Here is a 23,721-nt window from a genome sequence, read left to right as displayed (position 1 = left end):
AAGTGGTTTTTTTATCGACTAGGCACATTGGCCAAGACAATTTATGTTACAACATCAAAGGACAAAATTATGATGCAAAATCTACTCAAAAGTTACATTTCACCTAAAAGAAAGAGCAAATGAGAATATCACATAGCTTCTGGAGTACTTGAGTCCTGTGTCCAGTTCTGGGAGACACACTTTAAGCTAGAATGTGTGCAGAGGAGGCAACCAGGAGTCTGGAAACCAAGCCCTATGAGGAACAGTTGAGGAGTTGGGCATGTTGAGCCTAGAGAAGAGAGGAGATATGGTAGCCATCTTTAAACATCCAAAAAGTTGCCCCATGGAAGATGAAGCAAGCTTTGCTTATGTTGCTCTGGAGAGGAGGACCCGACCCAGTGGATTCACGTTACAAGAAAAGATTCTGACTAAACATCGGAAAGAACTTTCTGATGGGAATAATTGTTTGACAATGAAACAGACACCCTCAGAAGACGGTGGACTCTCCTTCATTGGAGGTTTTTATGCAGAGGTTGGATTGTCATCTTTTGCGGATGCTTCAGTTGCAATTTGATGACTCAAGTTCTCTTTCAATTCTACAATTTGATGTTTCTCTAATAGCTGGTGCAGTAGTGAGTGACACAACTGGTTTTATATGTCCAGTCCATTTTGCAATGGTCAGCAACCTGGCTGTCAAATTCTGCACAAGCTTTAGCTTCTTAACAGGGTCAGATTTAGGAGTGTGAGTGTGCATGCACTGGGTGCTGAGCCAAGGGGGGCACCATCTCAAAGCCAGGGAAGCGAGGCACTGGGATTTGGAAAGGAGGCATGAGCCCTCAGGCCTTCTTCCCCAAGCCGTTAGCGCTTTCCCAGCCAGGTGCCTCCTTACTCACCTTTTCAGTACCTCCTTCCCAAAGCCAGGCGCTTCCTTACCTGCCTTTGGGAAGGCTGGGCAGGGGCACCAGTTTTTGGCCTCGCACAGGGTGCCATAGTACCCAAGTCCACCACTGTTCTTCATCTTCAAAGGCAGCCCTATGTATAATGCATTGGAACAATCTAGTCTGGAGGTTACTAAAGCACAGCTAGCAGATGTTAGGCTGTCCCTGTCCAGAGAAGGGTGAAGCAGAGCTGCCAGTAGCAGCTGATGAAAGGTGCTCTGTACTACTGAGGCCACTTGAGGCCCAAATTGCAGCAATGGACCTGGGAGTACCCACAAGCTATGCACCTGCTCCTTCAGAGGGAGTGTAACCCCATTCAGAGCAGGGCTCATCCCACTCATCTGGTTTAGGGAACCGCCCACTAACATTCTTGTTTGGACCAGGCTTCAGTTTATTGGCTCTTATGTGATTCATTACTAAGGCAAGACATTGGTCCAGAATATCCACTGCTGCACCTGCAGGTGTAAAAGAAGAGTAGAGTTGTGTGTTACCAGATGATTGCTGGCAGCATGCTTCAAATCTCGGGTTGGCCCCCATTCAGTGGTTTCATGTAGATATTGAACATCATGGGGGATAAAATTGAACACTTGCAGAACCCCACACTGAAGGCTCTACAGGGCTGAAAAGCACTTTCAGAGCATCAGCCTCTGAAAATGACCTTCCAAGCAGGATTGGAACTACCACAGAGTGTTGCCATCCACCCCCAGTTCAGGCAGCTACAATAGGAGGTTACCATGTTCAAGGATACTGGAAGCCACTGAGTGACACACTCCTGACAAAAGTCATTATATGAAGCAGCCAATCGTGGGTTTAGTCCAGTTTTGACCTCGTAACTGCCTTGGCTGCTTCATATAATGACTGACAAAAGTCATTATATGAAGCAGCCAAGGCAGTTACGAGGTCAAAACTGGACTAAACCCATGATTGAAATGGAAAATGGAATGCAACATGGAATAACTCAATAATTTTTTTTCATACTAAGTAACTGGTTTGTTGCTATTGCTTTATCATACGATGGCTATGCATCATAGCTGATTATACATTTTAATTTAAAATTTATAATGAAATATTAAACTAGAGGCACTTGTTCCTTTCTCCAAAACCTTCATCTCCAAGACCATTTTTACATAGCTTGCCATTTAAGAACTGAGTTGTGCTGCAGGATGGTGTATCAGCCACTAGCATATGAACATTTCTAAGATAAGAAAATGTCTTTTTTATAGTATCTGCTCACCAGACATGCAAAGACTGAACAAGCAAAGCTAGTCTTGACACAGCTGGGACTCCGCCTCAGGGCCACGTGGAGAGTGGCAGGTGATGGGGGCAGCAGCAAACAAATGTTAGGACCTCTGCAGCATCCTTTAAAAAATATAGTCAGAGGAGCTGGCTGAGCAGGTACCTGTTTGCAGATGTTCATTTAGCTTCTTCTCAAACAATGCTTTATCCTAAACCAGCTTCAGTCTGATTTGAGAACTAGCTATATTCAACTGGCAGTTGAAGCCCGGATTTCCCACAGGTGGGTGGTCTTTCATGTCCCCCGCATTGCCTATGGCAAAATTGGGGGGGGGAGATGGTAATAATGATGATGATGTTTCTGTCTCTACCCAGCTCTCTCTCCCAGTAAAAAGACAATCCAAGATACTTGCTTGCACCCACAAAGGGAGGGAGTCAATGTGTCTCTGTGCCCCTCTGTAAAATGCTTTCCCATTAAAAACAGACATCCCATTTCAACAGCATTCTAGGACTGCTTTGTAGCATATGCAACAGTGAGTTTTTCAGTGTGATCCTAACCATGTCCTACTCAAACACAAAGCCTATTAAATTCAGTTGGACTTTCTCCCAGATAAATGGGAATAGGATTGCTTAACCTCCATTACTTGAGAAGAAAGCCTGTTGAACTCATTGAAACTTACTTCTGCACCGTGGGCTGTGATCTTATGCATTCACATTTACTTGGAAGGAAGATGACAGCCGTATGGAGTTTGGGATGAGTTTGGGGCAGGGAAACCAGTCAGTCAATTCACATCAGGTTAAGACATGATCCCCACTTCCTCCCCACCCACAGGTGTGGGCAGACAGCGTGGAAACCTGAAAAAGCAGTGATGGACCCAACAATGTTCAGGCTCAAACTGAAACACGGCGGGGGAAGAAACCTGATCTCCCTGTTTTAAGCTGGTAATGCCATGGCTTCCAGGTGGAGAGGTCAAAATTAGAAACAGAGCTTTTGGAACCCAGTACTAAAAATTTGTCAAGAATGTATAACTTGCTGTTGAAATGGAATACACAGGATGAGACGGTTAAATCAGCTATGATTAAATGGGCACAAGATATCGGTCATGACATTATGTTTGCAGACTGGGAACAGCTATGGACCACCGGTATAAAGTTTACGGCATGTAATGCCTTAAGAGAAAACATTATGAAAATGATCTATAGGTGGTACATGACTCCAGTCAAGCTTGCAAAAATTTACCACACGCCCAATAATAAATGTTGGAAATGTAAGGAAACTGAAGGTACCTTTTACCACCTTTGGTGGACGTGCCCAAGGATTAAGGTCTTCTGGGAAATGATTTATAATGAAATGAAGAAGGTGCTTAAATGCACATTTGTGAAGAAACCAGAAGCCTTTCTCCTGGGCATGGTGGGCCAATTGGTATCAAGGAAAGATAGGATGTTTTTTATGTATGCTACAACAGCAGCAAGAGTACTTCTAGCAAAGTACTGGAAGACACAAGAACTACCCACACTGGAAGAATGGCAGACCAAGGTGATTGACTACATGGGACTGGCGGAGATGACTGGCAGAATCCGTGACCAAGGGAGAGAGACGGTGGAAGAAGATTGGAAGAAATTTAAAGCTTATCTCAAGAACTGTTGCAAAATTAATGAGTGCTAAAATGTTTTGGGTCAGGTAAAACAGAATTGCGGGGAAAAATAATTGGATATGAGAAAAAGGATTCAAAGGGGAAAAAAGTGTTATAAGTTGACATTGGGGCTTGCTGGAAAACTTTAAAACCGGGATGCAGAAAGGGGAGGTATGAGGAAGTCGATGAAAGAAGGTTTAAGAAAAAATGTGAAGAAATTATACGTGTTTATATGTTTGTTTGTTTTTGTATTGTTTTGTATTGTCTATTATTAAGTGTTAAAAAACCAATAAAAATTTTATAAAAAAAAAAAAATAAGCTGGTAATGCCAGCTCTTTCTCCGACCAAATTAAAATCTGATTGCCTCATTTTGGACGCTCGCTCAGAGGCAGCCTGTATAAGTGTCCTGCATTCCTGCTCGGCCTTCATTTTCCTGCCAGGGGACGAGGCGGTTGTGCTTCGAGGGAGCAGTAGACTGAGGAATGTGATGTGAGGAGAGGTGACCTCCGCAAGGCGACAAGGACACTCGACCCTTTCCAGCAAGGCGGGGTGTGTGTGTGTGCGTGTGCCGAGTACACTGGCTGACCCGCACCTGACCCCCCCCATGTGTTCTTTCAGTGCCTGGGGGTTGTCTGAATGCCTGCTATGTTTCTAACTGCTTGCCACGGAACTGGAAAATGTTCAGCCACTTATGCTGGAGCGGGTCATTGTCTGCCCAAAATAATCCAGCTAGCCTTTTCACAAGTAAATTATAGGAATGTAGTTTCACAATTGACTAGGAAGTTTATTACGCTGATCATCTTACATTTTGCCTAATCTCTAGATTGTTACTTAATATTTGTGATCACAGCTGATAGTAATATAACTGTTAAATGGTTTTTTCTGTTGATGACATTTTTGTTTCTTTAGAGGATGTTTGCGAGTTAAAGGAATCGCGGTGATCTCTGGTGTCACTTTGTGTGATGTTATTTCAGAGTTTCCCCCGTTGCGTCCTTCCGTGCTTCCGGCATATTGTGTCAAACTACTAGCTAGATTGTGAAGTAAACTTCAGGAAAGTCCACGCCCTGAACAAGGAGATATTACTACTCGCCTTGAGAGCACCTTTCCCTGCATCTTTGGGCTTGCAAGTTCAGAGCAGGTCTCAGAGAGAGAGGCGCTGTTCCCACAGGCCGGATCCTGCCCTCCCAGACTGTTCTAAATAGGGAAGCGCGGACCATTTTCTGTGGAAGTGCAGGCCCTCGGGCTTCCCAAGAGAACTTCCTCCTGCTCTTCGGAAAGCTCAGCCTGTGATCGGTGCCCCCCCCCCGGCCGAGGAAGCGCTCCTGCCAAGTAGCCGCGGCGGCGGGAGGATCCCTTTCCCGAGCGCTTGGCAGCGCGGCCGGCCGTGTCTCCGCGAGGCGGGCGCCGCCAGGAAGGAAGGAAGGCAGGCAGGGGCGGCATCTCTGCTGGGCTCCCGGCTGCGGGCCTCGCTCCTCCTCAGGTAGGGGCCTCGGGGGGGGGGGGGGGCGCGACAAAGGCGAGAGCGCGCTTGCTTTGGCGCGTCGCCGCCCCGGGCGAAGGGCGAGGAGGCGCTTCCTTGCCGGCGGAGCGCGGCCGCCCAGCAGCGGGAGAGGCGCCTCCTGCGCCCGCGGGACCCGGGCGACGAGGCGGCGGCGGCGGCGGCGGCGGCCCGAGAGTTTGTCAGCGCCCGGCGCACCTGCCGCCCAACGCTGGCCGCGTTCCTTCCCCGGCTTCCGACGAGCCCGAGCGGCGGGCGGAGGGAAGCCGGGCAGGGGCTTCGAGGGGGCTTCTTGTTTTGCTATGGCCCGGCAGCCTGCGCTTCGCCGCAGCTCGACTCCGCTCCGCCCATTCAGTAAGGGAGGAAATACAAGAGAAAGTCCCATGTTGCATCATGGGAACCGGGCTAGTCGTGTCTTTTGTCTTTTGCAGGATGCGGCTATTGCCCCGCTCCGCTAATTCCACTTTGCTTTCAGCAGCCCATAGGGAAAAGATGCAGCTTGCCTTTCCCCACTGATGGTTGCTGAGAAAGCATGCTCACTGTATTTGAATTAAAATAGCTTGTGGACAGAGCTACTGTTGCTCAAATCACCTCCATTAAAACAGGCTTCTCACGGACTGGAGCAGGAAAGGAAAAGGAGAGGAAGGGAAGGGAAGCGGACACCTTTCATGCGGCCAGTTCCAAATCCTTGCCTGGCTTGGAGCAACTCCCATTGGAGACAATTCGGAAACTTCCATTGGTCCAAAATGCAGCAGCCAGATTACTGGCTGGGGTTCCACGCAGACCCCCTGTAACTCCTGTTTTGGTTGCTATTTTGTTTCAAAGCCCAATTCAAGGTGCTCAGATTGGTGTTTAAAGCCCTAAACCCCGCAGCCCCAAAACCTCTTGGGTGCTAAGACCGGCAGTGGGAGCCCTCTTGGTAGTTCCAGCACTCCAGACTCTCAGCGTGGTGGCTTGGGAGAGGGCCTCCTCTGTGGCAGCCCCCAAGATGTGGAGATCCCTCCCTACAAAGGTAATAATAATAATAATAATAATAATAATAATAATAATAATAATTTGTACCCCGCCCATCTGGCCAGGTTTCCCCAGCCACTCTGGGCAGCTTCCATAGTACCCAAAAATACACTAAAATATCACACATTAAAAACTTCCCTGAACAGGGCTGCCTTAAGATGTCTTCTGAATGTCAGGTAGTTATTTATCGCTTTGACATCTGATGGGAGGGCGTTCCACAGGGTGGGCACCACTACCGAGAAGGCCCTCTGCCTGGTTCCCTGTAGCTTTGCTTCTCGCAATGAGGGAACCGCCAGAAGGCCCTCGGCACTGGACCTGGACTGTCTGGGCAGAACGATGGGGGTGGAGACGCTCCTTCAGGTATACTGGGCCGAGGCCGTTTAGGGCTTTAAAGGTCAACACCAACACTTTGAATTGTGCTCGGAAACGTACTGGGAGCCAATGTAGGTCTTTCAAGACCGGTGTTATGTGGTCTCGGCGGCCGCCCCCAGTCACCAGTCTAGCTGCCGCATTCTGGATTTGTAGTTTCCGAGTCACCTTCAAAGGTAGCCCCACGTAGAGCGCATTGTAGTAGTCCAAGCAGGAGATAACTAGAGCATGCACCACTCTGGCGAGACAATCTGTGGGCAGGTAGGGTCTCAGCCTGCATACCAGGTGGAGTTGGTAGACAGCTGCCCTAGATACAGAATTGACCTGCACCTCCATGGACAGCTGTGAGTCCAAAATGACTCCCAGGCTGCGCACCTGGTCCTTCAGGGACACAGTTACTCTATTCAGGACCAGGGAGTCCTCCACACCAGCCCACCCCCTGTCCCCCAAAAACAGTACTTCTGTTTTGTCAGGATTCAACTTCAATCCATTAGCCGCCATCCATCCTCCAACCGCCTCCAGGCACTCACACAGGACCTTCACCGCCTTCACTGGTTCTGATTTGAAAGAGAGGTAGAGGTGGGTATCATCTGCATATTGATGGACACCCAGTCCAAACCCCCTGATGATCTCTCCCAGCGGCTTCATATAGATGTTAAAAAGCATAGGGGAGAGGACGGAAGCCTGAGGCACCCCACAAGTGAGGGCCCAGGGGTCTGAACACTCATCCCCCACCACCACTTTCTGAACACGGCCCAGGAGGAAGGAGCGAAACCACTGCATAACAGTGCCCCCAGCTCCCAGCCCCTCTAGACGGTCCAGAAGGGTGTTATGGTTGATTGTATCAAAGGCCGCTGAGAGATCCAGCAGAACTAGGAAACAACTCTCACCTTTGTCCCTAGCCCGGCGGAGATCATCAACCAGCGCGACCAAGGCAGTTTCAGTCCCATGATGAGGCCTGAATCCTGATTGGAAGGGATCTAAATGGTCCGCATCCTCCAGGCGTGCCTGGAGTTGTTCAGCAACCATGCGCTCAGTCACCTTGCCCAAGAATGGAAGATTTGAGACTGGGCGATAGTTGGCCACACTGGCTGGGTCTAAAGATGGTTTTTTAAGAAGCGGTTTAATGACCGCCTCTTTCAGCGGATCTGGGAATGTTCCCTCACAGAGGGAAGCATTCACCAACCCGCAGAGCCCATCGCCCAGCCCTTCCCGGCTTGCTTTTATTAGCCAGGATGGGCAAGGATCAAGGAGACAGGTGGTTGGTTTCATGCGTCCAAGCAGCCTGTCCACATCCTCGGGGGTAACGGATTGAAATTGATTCCATGCAACTTGACCAGACAGGGCTCTAGCACTCTCCCGTCCCAGCCCTGCTCCCACGGTGGTGTCTAGCTCCTTCCGAATATGAGTGATTTTATCTGCAAAAAACTTTGCAAAATTGTTGCAGGGATCTTGGGGTCTTTACAAGGCTCCGGTGGTAAAGGTGGTTCCGTTAAATTGCGGACCACCTGAAAGAGTCTCCTGCTACTATTTTCTGCAGATGCAATAGAGGCGGTGAAGAAGGTCTTCTTCGCCGTCGCTATCGCCACTTGGTAGGCTTGACGTTGAGCTCTAACCTGTGTCTGGTCAGATTCGGAGTGAGTTTTCTGCCACCGACGCTCTAGCCGTCTCAGCGATTGTTTCCTTGCCCTCAGCTCTGAAGAAAACCACGGGGCTGTCCGGGCTCCATGCAATCGGAGAGGGCGCTTCGGAGCCAGACAGTCGATAGCCCTGGTTAACTCCGCATTCCAGCGGGCCACCAGGGAATCAGCTGAAAGGCCATCAACATGGGATAAAGCATCCCCCACCACTCTCTGGAAACCATTTGGAACCATTAAGTGGCGGGGGCGGACCATCCGAATTGGTTCCACCTCCCTGCAGATGGGAAGGGTCGCGGAGAAGTCCAGTTGCACCAGGAAGTGATCTGACCATGGCACTTCTTTTGTTTCACTTTTACTTAGTGTCAGATCAGCCACGTCACTAGAGGTGAACACCAGGTCTAAGGCATGTCCATGACTATGAGTTGGGCCAAACTTATTCAGGGACAGCCCCATGGAGGCCATGCTTTCCACGAAGTCCCGAGCAGCCCCTTGTAAGGTCGTGCCGGCATGGATGTTAAAATCCCCTAGGACAACCAAACTAGCTGTCTCCAGGAGAACATCCGCCACGACCTGAAGCAGCTCGGACAGGGAATCCTTGGTGCAGTGGGGAGGTCAGTACACCAAAAGGAATCCTGTACTGCCCCTATTGCCCAACTTCCAGAACATGCACTCAGAGAACTGGATCTTCACAGTAGGACGCCTGGTGCAAGCTAGTGACTTCCTAAAAATCACTGCAACCCCCCCTCCCCGCCCACATGACCTGGGTTGCTGTGCGTAAGAGAAACCTGGTGGGCAAGCAGCGGCAAGGACAGGCCCATCTGCTTCCTCCAACCAGGTCTCTGTCACACATGCCAGGTCAAATCCTCCATCCACAATCAGGTTGTGGATGGCAGTGGTTTTATTCATCACTGACCTGGCATTACACAGCAACACCTTCAGGTCATGTGGGTTTCCCCTGTTGATTCCAGTATCCATCCGGTCAAGGCCAGACCCGGAGGCAGGGATAGTCTTCAAACAACAACTAAACCTGCCTCCTCGGTAATGACATGGTCTGGTCTTAGCGTAACTCCGCCTCCTGCCCATGATCACCGAGATCAGATGTCCCAGTGCTTTTCCCCCTGTGGAACTTGTCCCAGCCATCGTGTTGGCTGGGGCCCCACTCCCAGGCAGCCCTGATCCCGCCCCTTAAAAACAAAACACAAACTATACAGAACCAATAAAACAACAAAAAACAAAAACAGAACAATTATACTAAAATTAATCCCCAACCAAATATCCATCCCACCCACCCACCCCCAACAAAGCAAAAAAGGAAAAAAAGAAATAAAAATTTAAAATGCCACCGACTGCTTGAGGACATTTTAAAACACTTTAACCACTTGGAACAGGAAAGCAATGGCAGAAGACTTCCCACACTTCCCCAAAAGTTTGTTCCAAGTAAGGGCCTGGGCCACGCCCCCTGAGCCAGTTGGAAAAGGCCTTGGAAGGGAGCAGGCCCTGCAGTCCTCACCCAGCTGATGGTCATAGAATCATAGAGTTGGAAGAGACCACAAGGGCCATCGAGTCCAACCCCCTGCCAAGCAGGAAACACCATCAGAGCACTCCTGACATATGGTTGTCAAGCCTCTGCTTAAAGACCTCCAAAGAAGGAGACTCCACCACACTCCTTGGCAGTAAATTCCACTGTCAAACAGCTCTTACTGTCAGGAAGTTCTTCCTAATGTTTAGGTGGAATCTTCTTTCTTGTAGTTTGGATCCATTGCTCCGTGTCCGCTTCTCTGGAGCAGCAGAAAACAACCTTTCTCCCTCCTCTATGTGACATCCTTTTATATATTTGAACATGGCTATCATATCACCCCTTAACCTCCTCTTCTCCAGGCTAAACATGCCCAGCTCCCTTAGCCGTTCCTCATAAGGCATCGTTTCCAGGTCCGCTGTGGTACATCTGGCGACCTAATTATACAGGTTTCTGTGAATGCCGAATGCTTACCCATTGACACCTGAGATGTATATCTGCAGGCCCCATCTTATTTTTTGTAGTTGCATTTTTAATTGTAAGTTTTTAAACTGCATTTTAAAATGTAACTTGCCCTGGGACATTACAGTGAAGGATGGGTAATAAAGTAAAATAATGAGAGCAATCATAATACTGATAGTAACCAGTATTAATAATAATCTATTTCTGTCTATTTCTGTAGCTGGCAAACCATCTTGTTCCTTATACAATTTTTCACAGTGCTGACCATGTGATGTATATGTCCCATTTCTTAAATTTCCTTCCTCAGAGCCTGACTGAATATCATGGCTTCTGGGGATGCTGTGGAGAAGACCATGAACACATCTACCACGTAAGAAGTGAATCAAGTGCTATTTAATAGGTTTAGGTATAAATTGCCTCACAAATTGTGGGGGGGGGGAGTAGGGGGACATTACTTTCAAACTTCCATTATATTGCTGTCACACAAGTGGGGGTGGATAAGACGGTGTGGGAAAGGGACATCTGCTTGCCATTGTGCCCTTTCCTCAATTGCTCCGCCTGTTTTTACACTTACTTGACTTTCAAGTAACCTTTAAGAACATGATTTATTGCTGCAAAACCTTTGTTTTCAAGAAATCTTGTCTTGATTGCCTTCTAAATAAGAATCATGCAGTTGTGCCCATAGAAATGTAATTCTGTAAACAGCAGACCAATGAATTAGGGAATTTTGCACATGAGGGCTAGAAAGTATTCAGGCCTTTGTTTGAATGGATGTGGAAGAAGCTGTGTGATTGTGCCTGCTAGCCTTACACCTTAGTGCAATCCGTGTAATGTCTGAAAGCACCTACATGCATATTAACTATGTACACACAGATCTCCCATACATCACGTTGTGTGTGTATAGAGAGCATGGTCAGCGGGCGTGACGGGTATAATCCTGCTCCCTCATCACTCTGCATTCTGAAGGGTAGCTACAAGAAAGGAAATCCCAACTAAATCACTGCACAACACACAAGATGCCTCTGAAAGGAAAATAAGCAATCTTTACTAATTTTGAGATGCTGAACACAAAAACGAGGGGAGGTGGGATCTGTTGATCGGTTCCTGTTTAGAAGATACAAAGATGGTCATGCACAAGCAACCCAGGCCACACTGAGTACAGAATTTCATTTGGCAACACTGCATTTCAAGCTTCTGGTTGCGACATACAGTGCCATCTTGCGCCAGCTCATCAGGTACACCAGGACCAATGGCACGCAGCTGAGTAGTGCAGTTGAGTCATGACATTGTGGCTTTAGGATTGCAGTGTGGTGTAATGATTAGAGTGTTGGTCTAGGACCTGAGGAAGCTGGGTTCGAATCCCTATTCAGCCATGAAGCTCCCTCGGTGACCTTGGAGTCAGTCACCATCTTTTAGCCAAACCTACCTCACAGGGTTGTTGTGAGGAGGAAATGGGGAGGAGGAGAACCATGGACACCATAACAATAACAATAACAATAATAATAATAATAATAGTGGTAAATAACTAAGCAATCATTAGTATAAAGCAAAGTATCAACTGGTGAGCAAGTCATTTGTGCGACTTTGTGGGCTACTCTCCCATTTACCCTGCATCATACGTTCTACACAAGTGATCACTGCAGTGTAAATCCGTCCGTAGTGATGCCTCGTAAATGTGTTAATAGTGCAGATAACTTTTGTTACATTTGCGGGGAAGTGACATCTGCAAGCCAGAAAAAAGGCCGTCACTCCAATGGTGAAAAATGCATATCAGCTTTATTCTGGATGGCGACAGAACGAACTCTAGCCCATCTCCTTCCCTTCTCCAGTCTGGCTGGTTCCTTCACTGAGTCCCTGGGCAGGCACAGCTGAGTTTGGTGGGCCCAACTCCACTCTTGGTAATACGATATGTGAGACAATTCTAAACATTCAAGGCTGTGATCCAGAAGAATCCTAATTGTCCAGACGTTAATGCTTGTTGCCTTGTTTGAAGATGCTCGTTCTGCTGCTATAAAGTCATACTAAGTGTCTCCCTTCTTTTGACAGGGAAACCCCCATTCGTGTCCCAAATCAACATCTTGAGAAGATGAGCGATGACATCCTGTACCATTTTGCTCTGGGGACTGGCACCCATGACTTCCCTGCCTTGTTTGGAGATGTAAAGGTTTGGAGATGTAAATGGTGCTGGTGACAACAAGGTCGCAGGGTTGATCCCCATGCGGGGCAGCTGCACATTCCTGCATTGTCTAGTGTGAATTGTTAAAAGGTGTCTTTGTAGCATGAACAGGCTTTTCATATTTCTATTTTTTAAATGTTTTTAAAAATGCATTGTTAAATATTTCCATAGTTAGCGTTAATATTCTTACAGCTTCCTCTCTTTGATCTTGCCTAGTTTGTGTGTGTTGGAGGAAGCCCTTCGCGAATGAAAGCTTTTATTACCTACATAGCTGAAGAGCTGGGAGTTGGCAGCCCAGGCCAGGACTACCCCAATATCTGTGCAGGAACCGATCGTTACGCGATGTACAAAGCAGGGCCTGTGCTATCCATCAGTGTAAGTGGGCCAGATATTTGTGGGCATGCAATACATTGTCTATCAATTAAAACTGAATTTTCTCTTTTAAAAATATCTCTAAATGATCATTAATGCATTATTAGATTAGATTTGTATATATACAACCTGCATATGTACAATTGACAAAGGACACAAAACTGTGGGCTACTGGGGGCTTTGGGCTTGTGCTTTGTGTTCCTCTGGAGCAGCCTTTCTCAACCTGTGGGTCCCCAGATGTTGTTGAACTACAACTCCCATCACCCCTGGCTAGCAAGGTCAGAGCTCAGGGATGATGGGAATTGTAGTCCAACAACATCTGGGGACCCACAGGTTGAGAACCACTGCGGAGGCTCCAGGACAGGGCAGTCTCTCACAGTGGAGAGGTTCCTTCCTTTGGCTTCCAGGCAGAAACTAAAACCATCCAAGGGAGCTTTCTGGCATGCCCAAACTCGGCACTAAGCAGGAACACTCCTCCCCTGTCAGGAGATGGGTGATCCTTAGCACTGGGCTCAGGAAAGCATTCAGATGTGCCAACCAGCTCCCTGCAGAGTGCTGTTGCGCCCAAACTCAGCGCTGAATAACAGAGAGAAATCTCTTCCCTTCCCTTTTAAGCACAATCAGTCTTAAAGAGGAAGAGGAACAATGTAACTGTGTTACAATGATCACAAGAAATTTTGCATGTAAAACACATATTAGTTACTATCTCATCACATTTTCTTAATGGTAAAAATGGTAAAAAGAAAAGAATAAAGTTAAAGAATATAGATTTTTCTTTTCATTTGTTGAGATGGAAAAAAGCACATGTTTTGTGGTCAACATTACACACTAAACCAATGTACATTTTATTGTCCTAAGCTCACCTGATTTTCCTCCTAACATAAAATGTCTTGTCAGTTCACCAGATGAGAAGGCAAAGCTATCAGTACACTAAAGGGTCATTAACCTGTTCTTTATTTTCTTGCAGAGGTGCTTAACTGAGCTTCAGGGGGCGAAATAGAGAAACCCTGAGTCACCTTGCATGTCATACTTCTGCTTGTTTTTATTCACATGTAAAATGCCATTGTGAAAACCTGTTGCCAAATGATAAAATTTGGGGAAATAACTTTAAAATTTTATAGAACATGCTAACAATATAATGGGACGCGGGTGGCGCTGTAGGTAAAACCTCAGTGCCTAGGGCTTGCCGATCGCATGGTCGGCGGTTCGAATCCCCGCAGCGGGGTGAGCTCCCGTCTTTCGGTCCCAGCTCCTGCCCACCTAGCAGTTCGAAAGCACCTTAAGTGCAAGTAGATAAATAGGTACCTCACCTTTAACAATATAATAAAATGAAAAATGAGTCTATTTGTTGACATTTTCATGGAATTACCCAGGAATCCATGAAAATATTCCCAAATTAATTTACAGGTGGCATGTTACACCCATTAAATTGAGTGATATACGGATTATAGAACAAAGAATGCTGGAGAGGCTATAACACAAAAGGAACTTTCTACCACTTGTGGTGGGATTGCTCTACAGTCAATCAATTTTTGCGAAAGGTATTTGAGGAAATTGGCAAAGCTAAAAGCTTCCATAGTTGTTGCTATTGCTGTTTCATAATCAATATTATCAGTCTGACATCAATACCAGGGAAGATTCTGGAGCAGATCATTAAGCAAACAGTCTGTGAGCACCTAGAAAGGAATGCTGTGATCACCAATAGTCAGCATGGATTTCTGAAAAATAAGTCATGTCAGACGAACCTGATCTCGTTTTTTGACAGAATTACAAGCCTGGTAGATGAAGGGAACGCAGTGGATGTAGCCTACCTTGATTTCAGCAAGGCATTTGACAAGGTGCCCCATGATATTCTTGTAAAGAAGCTGGTAAAATGCGGTCTTGACTATGCTACCACTCAGTGGATTTGTAACTGGCTGACTGACCGAACCCAAAGGGTGCTCATCAATGGTTCCTCTTCATCCTGGAGAAGAGTGACTAGTGGGGTGCCACAGGGTTCTGTCTTGGGCCCGGTCTTATTCAACATCTTTATCAACGACTTGGATGATGGACTCAAGGGCATCCTGATCAAATTTGCAGATGACACCAAACTGGGAGGGGTGGCTAACACCCCAGAGGACAGGATCACACTTCAAAACGACCTTGACAGATTAGAGAACTGGGCCAAAACAAACAAGATGAATTTTAACAGGGAGAAATGTAAAGTATTGCACTTGGGCAAAAAAAATGAGAGGCACAAATACAAGATGGGTGACACCTGGCTTGAGAGCAGTACATGTGAAAAGGATCTAGGAGTCTTGGTTGACCACAAACTTGACATGAGCCAACAGTGTGACGCGGCAGCTAAAAAAGCCAATGCAATTCTGGGCTGCATCAATAGGAGTATAGCATCTAGATCAAGGGAAGTAATAGTGCCACTGTATTCTGCTCTGGTCAGACCTCACCTGGAGTACTGTGTCCAGTTCTGGGCACCACAGTTCAAGAAGGACACTGACAAACTGGAACGTGTCCAGAGGAGGGCAACCAAAATGGTCAAAGGCCTGGAAATGATGCCTTATGAGGAACGGCTAAGGGAGCTGGGCATGTTTAGCCTGGAGAAGAGGAGGTTAAGGGGTGATATGATAGCCATGTTCAAATATATAAAAGGATGTCACATAGAGGAGGGAGAAAGGTTGTTTTCTGCTGCTCCAGAGAAGCGGACACGGAGCAATGGTTCCAAACTACAAGAAAGAAGATTCCACCTAAACATTAGGAAGAACTTCCTGACAGTAAGAGCTGTTCGACAGTGGAATTTGCTGCCAAGGAGTGTGGTGGAGTCTCCTTCTTTGGAGGTCTTTAAGCAGAGGCTTGACAACCATATGTCAGGAGTGCTCTGATGGTGTTTCCTGCTTGGCAGGGGGTTGGACTCAATGGCCCTTGTGGTCTCTTCCAACTCTATGATTCTATGATTCTATGAATATGCTGATATACCTTACAAGGTTTTTGATAACTTTCATGTTAGTGACGGCTTACCAACTGATTGCTAAACACTGGGGAAATGGCCTATTTCTAGATGGTGCACTAACCTTTGGCAAATGGTCCTGGCTGAGAAATTAACAGGTAGTTTAAAAGCTCTGAAGGGTTTAAATAAAATTGCCTTTGATGATGCGTGATGTTGCTTTCTTGCTGGTGTGAATAAATGTAGCCACACTATAGTTCCTCCACTTTTTGGAGAGACTCTTTTAGTTAATATACCGTACTTGACTTCACATTGTACACTCTTGCAACCGCAAGTCTCTTTATCATTAATATTTGCTACTATGGTTATCTGCAGACCGTATTTTGAAAATCTCCGAATAAAAAATGGCTTTAGTGCAATATTTTCTTTCAGGATAAATGCTTTGCTGGCTTCCTGCTTCAGTGCTTCAATATAATAGAAGGTTGTAACCATCAAAATAGTTATTTTCTTCCTTTCCCACATCCCCACAATAACCTAGAATAGAATGATTTATTCACTATGAATTTTCCCCACCCCCACTTTTTTCATTTCAGCATGGAATGGGGATTCCTTCCATTGCTATCATGCTGCATGAACTCTTCAAGCTGCTGTGTCATTCCAAGTGTTCCAATGTAACCGTTATTCGTATCGGCACATCTGGGGGAATAGGTATTTCTCATGCCCTTACTACTTTAAAGCAAAAAATGAAATGAAATCACAGTTATTGGTTTATGAAACATATATTTGAAATGTAGGTTTGGCACCAGGATCTGTGGTGATCACCAAGCAATCTGTAGATGCCACCTTCAAACCTCAGTTTGAACAGTTTGTTCTGGGAAAGCCTGTATATCGTAGCACAAACTTAGACGAGGAACTGGCTCAGGACTTGATGGAGTGTGCCAAGGAACTGGATCAATTCAAAACAGTCATTGGGAACACCATGTGCACTCTGGATTTCTATGAAGGTAAGGCTGAAAGGGTGCAACCATATTCATGAACAACAAAGCAAAGGAAACAGAAGAGAAGCAAAACATTAAAAATGTTCACTAAACATGTGCATTTAAAAACAAAATGGAATAAACAAAATTGAAACAATAAAATCAGAATATTTGGATAATTAAACCAATAGTCCCCCCACAAGTCTGACCTAGTTTAAACAAGCAGAATCTTGATAGGTTAAAGGAACAGCTTCACTTTGCATTTTAGACTACATGTGAGGGGATTATTCTCATAGTTGAATGCTTCCCCATGAAAAATAACACATATAACTGATGGTGTGGCCTAATTCTCAGAACTATGTTCTGATCTGCACATTGGTCCAAGTAAGGTGGAGGGAAATGGGATGGTTTGGTCCCAAATGCAGAGTGAGCTGAAATCTTCCCCAGCCATACAGTAGCTCTGGTTCCATCCATTGGCCAAAGTTGAAGCGGTGAGCCGGGTATAGCTGATCAGGCAATTCAACTCCATGGGGTATTATTGTAGAGATTTCATTGCATGTATTAAAATCTGCATTTCATACATTTGTAGGCCAAGCTCGTCTTGATGGCGCAATCTGCTCATACACTGAGGAAGAGAAGGCACAATATTTAACGGCAGCTTACAAGGCCGGAGTCAGGAATATTGAGATGGAATCTTCTGTTTTTGCAGCCATGTGCAATATTATTGGTATCAAAGGTAAGCAGCACATGTGTCCAGTCTTACATAATTCACTAGTTTCAACAGTCAATAGTTTATCATGTAATTCATAGCCACAGAGGAGTTTTAATATTGATCATACATGCTGAGTATTTTAATGCTTTAGTATAATTTTTAATCAATAATTCCAGGTGCAATCCATAATAGTTTATCTAAGGCTGGAGACAGACAATAGTTTGAAAAGTTAAGTCTGAAAATCTTGGGCTCAGTTTTTCTTTCAAAGCTCTAAGCCTCTTGCCCTACATTCCGAATCCAGAATAACAGCATATTTCAGAACTATTGCTGTGTCCATTAGGCCTTCTCTTATTTTGACCAAAACATGCATCACAGTTCATGTTTGATGTTTGTCTGATGTTTCCAACTGATTTGATGCCACTTGCAGTTTATACTGCTTCCTTCCATTGCTTGATTTATGATTTGGCCCTTTTCTGGTCCTAAGCAGCTCATGTGGGATGCTTGATAGTCTCCCGTTACCCCTAATTTGATCTCAGTCGAAGTTCAACATATGTCCACAGTGCAGAATTTCCACTAATTAGCCATGACATGATTAAGAATGCTTTTATGTTTGAAGGTGAAGAACCTTTAACTAGATTCAAACTTCAGAACCACAGAAAGAAAGCTTTAAAGTATCCTATTTTTTTAAAAAATATAAGAACAAATCACAAGAGCTGGTTCTGTGGGGAAAAGTGAGGTAGCAGCAAATACACCACAGCAAAGATCTGATGAGTTATGTCCTGCTGACCACAGCTCCCTGAGGAACAAAATAACCACCCCGTGTGCACAGAGGAACTTCCTTGCTCTTCTGTTTTTTGAAGGTGGAGGTGAAACAGCCTATGGGCTAGTTAACAAATGCCCAATTCCTGCTGAAGGTTTTGTTTCCATTGTGAATTGGCTTTATCTGTCACTTTTCCCAATGTTTGACTGTTTCTTTGTTTGCTGGGTTAATTCATCAGTTTCAGTTCATCTTATCCTGGGTAAAGTGTCCTTTTCCCCACATGGTTTGTAGTGTTATTTTCAAGTAACCTCTGTGTATTGGTCTTGGGTTTTGCTTTATAAACGCAGGTGCTGTGGTCTGTGTAACACTTCTGAACCGACTGGAGGGCGACCAAATCTCCACCCCCCACGATGTGCTGGGTGAATACCAGAAGAGGCCGCAGATATTGGTGGGGCACTGGATTAAGAAACGTCTTCGGAAAAAGTGACATTGACATTTTTAGTTAGCATTATACTGTAAATAAATACAAAACTCAACATTTCTTCATTTTGAATTCATGATAAATAACCTTGTAACTCAGGGGTGACAAGCTTTTTTGGGGGCTGAGAGCACATTTACCCCATGCTCAGGCTCCCGGGGATCACATTTCTTTCTTTTTTTTTGAAAAATAATTTTTTATTAACAGACCAATCAAATCAAATCACATTAATTCCAAATTACAAAGCCAAATGTTAAATTTTTGTTGGTGGTACCCATATTTCAAGTTCCGAAAGGGATCCAATCATCTTGTTGCTGCTGCTTTAATGTCCACAAATCTGTCCAAATGATGTTCACAATTCTATCCAATCCTTTCTTGTTGTTTTCCACATCTCTTCTTGTTATTTTCATATATTTTTCCTTTCTTTTTGTGACCTCTGATAGTCTCCACAAGCGAGTTGAAACCAATTGTAGTCCTGTGTGGGTTTTTCCATTCATCCAAGAGTCATATTCAGACGGCTGCCGCTTTTCATCACTTCCATAAAGAAACACACTCTTGCCGTCTACTCGTTAATCTTCACAGGTCTGTCACTCCCTTTCTCAATCTTCTGAGGAGGTTCTGCCAGGAATCCCATATGAAAACAAATCCATAGCTTCCTCCTCCTCAATCATCAATCTTTCGACAAAGCCTGCCAACATGGCGACTCACTTTTTATTGCTGCGCCATTCCAAAAGCCCTTATTCTTTTCCGGATCTCCATAAGCCAAACTTTTGGTTAATAATTCATTTCCACACAGTTTTTAATCATCCCGCTTAGGTCAGTAATGCGATGGTTCTTTCTTGGGGAGGGGTTCTTGGGTAATCACATAGAAGAAAAGAAAAAGTTTTCCCTCCCTTCCAGTCCCGTTCTGACATACCAACCCTTTGATGTATCTTCTTCATGATATATTCGTGTTAAATCCAACCCGTCGCTCTACTTCACAGAGGTCACTTCAGTTAGCAGTCTTAATTCCCGTTCTTCACTTGAAATATGTACATTTGCTTCTCTCTAATTGTTTATTTCGAGCTCGTGCAGCCAGTTTGCGCGATCAGAGACAGCGTCCGGGAGAGCCGGCCCCCACGGGGGCTGTGCGCCTAGTGCCTCTTCTTTCGAACTCAGGGGTGATTTATGGCAACCGCAGGCGAGGCAGTGTTTCCCCATTCCCTGGGGTAACAAGGGAGGCTGCATACTCCCATATCAGCCTCTTAATTACCCTGTGTGAGCCGGAGAGATGGTATTGTTGTGAGATAAGATGGCGCCCAGCACGCTTCTGCTGCGCCGATGGACGTCTGTGCCGATAGAAAAAACTTGAGCTCCCTTAGCTCTCTTAGCAAAGTCCTTAGCAGAGTTTTGCAGTGGCAGGAAGTGTTGCCTTGTGTGTGGATAATAAATCAGACTGAATGCAAGCTTCTTGCTAATCTCCAACAGTCTTTAATGAGAAGAAAAACATCATAAATCAGCCCGGCGAGAGAGCAGACATCCTTTCGTCTCTCAGCCAAAAACGAAAAGGAAACTCACACACAAAGAAAGATTCCCATATGTGAACATAACCATGCCTCAGAATGTGAGACGTCACACAGAACTGTTTAACCCTGTAAGTTCTGATTCTCCTCACAATTGTCGGCCATCTTCCAATGCGCCCCTGGTGGCCTCCCCCTGGGGATCATATTTCAACGTAGGCATGGTTGATGTGTAAAAGTGGACATGTGATTTTTTTTTTAATGGGCAATGTTAGAAAGCTTGGAAGGGCCAGAAAAAAACCTTTTAGAATCACAGCAAGGAAGCCAGTGAGAACAGTAAAGGGAAAATAATTTTAATCAATTAATTGATTATAAATGGAAAAATAGCTTGGTTTTACAGAGTTCTAACTCCAGCTGATGTTTCTTACTGGTGCATGAGGGTAAGCTCTACTATAAAAATGGATATACAGGCAAGGACCAATTAGCGTGTGTTCAGTTTTTACCCAACTGCACACATGTGCATCTTGGTGACCTGGAAGTGGCCAGAAAAGGGGTCAGAATGGGCTTATACCTGCTCTGCCGTCACGTGTGATGAGCCAAAATGCGACCCCCACACAAAACAGGAGTTGCCTGTATAAACTGAGAGCCTCTGGAGGTTTAAAAAAAAGAGAGAGAGAATTTCCTTTCTGTTTGGTATGATTTTATTGTTTACGTTAATAATGCAGAACATAACCAGTCTTCGCCAACCTCCAGCCTGTGGATAATACAATATAGCAGGAACACATCTAGAGCTTCACAAACTACGGTTTGCTGGAAATGCAGCTGACCCCCCCTTGCAAAATAAGGAGTATCCATGCTTATTGTGTTTTTAGAATGTTCTTCTGAGTGACGCATTGAGCATCAAACCAGCCATGGTTAAGTTGTTTAACTAAATAGTTGGGTTTAGAGTTGACCATGAAAGGTCTAATTTCCAGAACTAATTATCAAAGATTATTATGGGATCAGGATGAGTCAAGAGTTGGTTGGGAGAAGTGGAGGACATTCAACACTATTTGTTACGATGCCCTTTATATCTATCCCCTAGACAAAAATTCCTCGATTGCATCCTTGGCTCTCTTTCCAACCGACCTCCCCTTGAGCAAATCTATTTTGCTTGCCGGCAATAATGTATTTGTTACTGCACTGGTTCCAAAATTTGTCTTGGCTGCAAGTAAGTTGAGAGCTAGGCACCAAGACAAGTAAGGGGGAGTGTGAGACGTGGAGTAAACTTAGGCAAGAGTGATTTTTACATTTTTGTATGTTTGCTTTGCTGTTGCTGTTGTTCAGTTTTAACTCAATTATTTGTATTCTACGCATTGTGATCAATTGTGACGGCTTATAGCTTTAGTAATAAAGATCCATTCATTCATTGTGTTTTTAATTTTTTTATAGGCTTGTTGTAATTTCTATTAAATTAAATGTCTGGAATGTATTGCTGATGTCTCTGGCCCTCTTTTTGTCTCTTGCTCTGATTTTTCATGCCTCTTTTTTTCGATGGTTTTTTTCTATGAGTGATTTCTCATTTTAATTTTTAAAAAGCATGTGGAAAAATTGGGAGGGGGGGCCTTTTGACTACCACAGTATCCCATTGGGGGTTCCATAGGAGTAGTCAATAATATTTTGTGTTTTATTTTGCTTAAAGAATTACTAGTCATTTAAATAACAGATTTTCCTGCAGTGGAGGAGCGTTGTCCTTCCTGCTGACTCCACTTGGCAGGACTGGGCAAATCAAGTAACTCTTACCTTGATGGGCGGGGGGGGGGGGGGAGCAGCTGCTCCAGTCTTGATCCTGCCTAGCCTCCCTGTGCAGGTCGTGGGACAGACTCTGCCTTCAACTCTCTTTTGCCTTTGTGTTGCTTGGAGAGGACCTTTGGGGTAGTAACCAGCCTTATTCTGAGCACGGCACAAATCCCTTGTGGACTCCCAGCCTTCTTTTTTCAGCCAGTGCCTCCAATGGGCAGGCTGGGGGAGCAGAGGCATCCTGGCCGGTTGCTTCAGGGGTCGGCCCAGGGAATAGGACTGGGAGAGGGGGCTATCCAAATGGGATGGGGGTAGCAGATTGGCTCAGGGAGCTTGTTTCGCTTTCCCTCTCATCAACGCCAAGGCTCTCAACCCTGAGTTTTGCCAGTAGATTTGGCAGATTTTGATGCCGGAGGTCAACGGGGAACTTTGCCCATTCTACCTTTAAAATTAATAAATAAATGTTTTAACTGGTTGTATAGTTTGGGGAAAATAAGTTCTCAGTTTGGAAGGCTTCTGTTGTGTGTGTGTGTGAGAGAGAGAGAGAGAAAGAGAAAGAGAGAGAGAGCACACACCCAATGGTCCACTCCTGCCATATTTGTGTCTCTCTTGCCAGTGCACTAATTTGGCTTGGAAAGGCATTGCCTTCCCTGCAAAATGTTCCCATCTGGGCTACACCACACAGCAGGCATCAGTGGAGTTCTGAGTTTCTTCTCATAGCTTTAGCTAGTTTGTTTGTTTCTGTGTTTATTGGAGATAACAGGAATTTAGTGGCCACTGGATGTCGCTGGTGCTCCACAAAGCAAAGAAAGGAACAAGAGAGTTTTTTCTCCACCATTATTTGGCTTGTTTATTCATTTGGCTTACAAATTATCTTTTAACTGTCCCAAAACTTTTTTTGTGTGAAATTTATGCAGCTGACTTCAAACTGTTTGTTCTGAGGACCAATTGCACAACTAATCGTGCAACGTAAGTTCTACTAATGTTAATCATTGAGTGCCATCTCCCTGGGCGTCTTGCAGCAATGGGGTTCTCGGTTAAGCAGAGGTTTTCCTTCAGCTCACCTGATACTTCCATAAACAACCTTCCTGCAATTTGTTTTCTCCTCTTGGATCCTGCATTCTTGCCATCTTTTGCTGGTTCAGGTTTAATGGTCCCTTGTGGTGGTGGTGGGGAGTTCCTTTTACTATTATTATTATTATTATTATTATTATTATTATTATTATTATTATTTTACAAATTGGTAGTCTTTTCCATTTTTTTCTTTAACTGTATTTATGTATGTAACCACAGCGGCGTGAAATCTTTATGCTCGTGAGTAAAAGAAGGAAGAGTTTTTGACAAAAATCATGGTTTATGCAGAGATGGCTAAACTGACAGCACTTGATAAGAGACTCAAGTTTAGATTCTTTCAAGGTGGACTGGAAATACTTTTTTAGGCTATTTAAAAAGTAACCATTAGGGGACGCGGGTGGCGCTGTGGGTAAAACCTCAGCGCCTAGGGCTTGCCAATCGCATGGTCGGCAGTTTGAATCCCCGTGGCGGGGTGAGCTCCCGTCTTTCGGTCCCAGCTCCTGCCCACCTAGCAGTTCGAAAGCACCCCCAAGTGCAAGTAGATAAATAGGTACCGCTTTATAGTGGGAAGGTAAACGGTGTTTCCGTGTGCTGCGCTGGTGCTGGCTCGCCAGAGCAGCTTCGTCACGCTGGCCACGTGACCCGGAAGTGTCTCCGGACAGTGCTGGCCCCC

At 45.3% G+C, this 23,721-nt stretch overlaps 1 protein-coding gene and 1 long non-coding RNA gene across 6 annotated transcripts; one reads left to right on the top strand and one right to left on the bottom strand.

Moving 5' to 3' along the window:
- Nucleotides 1-55: 55 nt before the first annotated feature.
- Nucleotides 56-3,053, bottom strand: LOC310748316. 3 transcript variants are annotated; one of them, XR_014541284.1, is made up of 4 exons: nt 2,786-3,053; nt 2,152-2,276; nt 1,284-1,372; nt 56-268 (listed from the first exon to the last, which is right to left on the bottom strand). It is a non-coding gene; the product is annotated as an uncharacterized lncRNA (long non-coding RNA). The 3 variants fall into 3 exon arrangements; XR_014541283.1 differs by having other exon boundaries at nt 56-1,372; XR_014541285.1 differs by lacking the exon at nt 2,152-2,276.
- A 2,153-nt stretch (nt 3,054-5,206) lies between these two features.
- Nucleotides 5,207-18,759, top strand: UPP1 (uridine phosphorylase 1). Of its 3 annotated transcripts, none has more exons than XM_083584000.1 (8): nt 5,207-5,264; nt 10,591-10,653; nt 12,330-12,447; nt 12,676-12,834; nt 16,363-16,477; nt 16,564-16,773; nt 17,336-17,482; nt 18,566-18,759. In XM_083584000.1, exons 2-8 carry the CDS (start codon nt 10,607-10,609, stop codon nt 18,703-18,705), a joined length of 936 nt encoding a protein of 311 aa, XP_083440126.1. In that variant the 5' UTR covers nt 5,207-5,264; nt 10,591-10,606; the 3' UTR covers nt 18,706-18,759. The 3 variants fall into 3 exon arrangements, with proteins under 3 accessions (XP_083440126.1, XP_083440128.1, XP_083440127.1); XM_083584002.1 differs by lacking the exon at nt 5,207-5,264 and adding an exon at nt 5,461-6,294; XM_083584001.1 differs by lacking the exon at nt 5,207-5,264 and adding an exon at nt 5,715-6,072.
- The last annotated feature ends 4,962 nt before the right edge of the window (nt 18,760-23,721 follow it).

The sequence above is a fragment of the Podarcis filfolensis genome, assembly GCF_964270895.1.
Source record: "Podarcis filfolensis genome assembly, chromosome: 13".
NCBI classification, from domain to species: domain Eukaryota; kingdom Metazoa; phylum Chordata; class Lepidosauria; order Squamata; family Lacertidae; genus Podarcis; species Podarcis filfolensis.
This window is presented reverse-complemented; position numbering and strand designations above follow the sequence as displayed.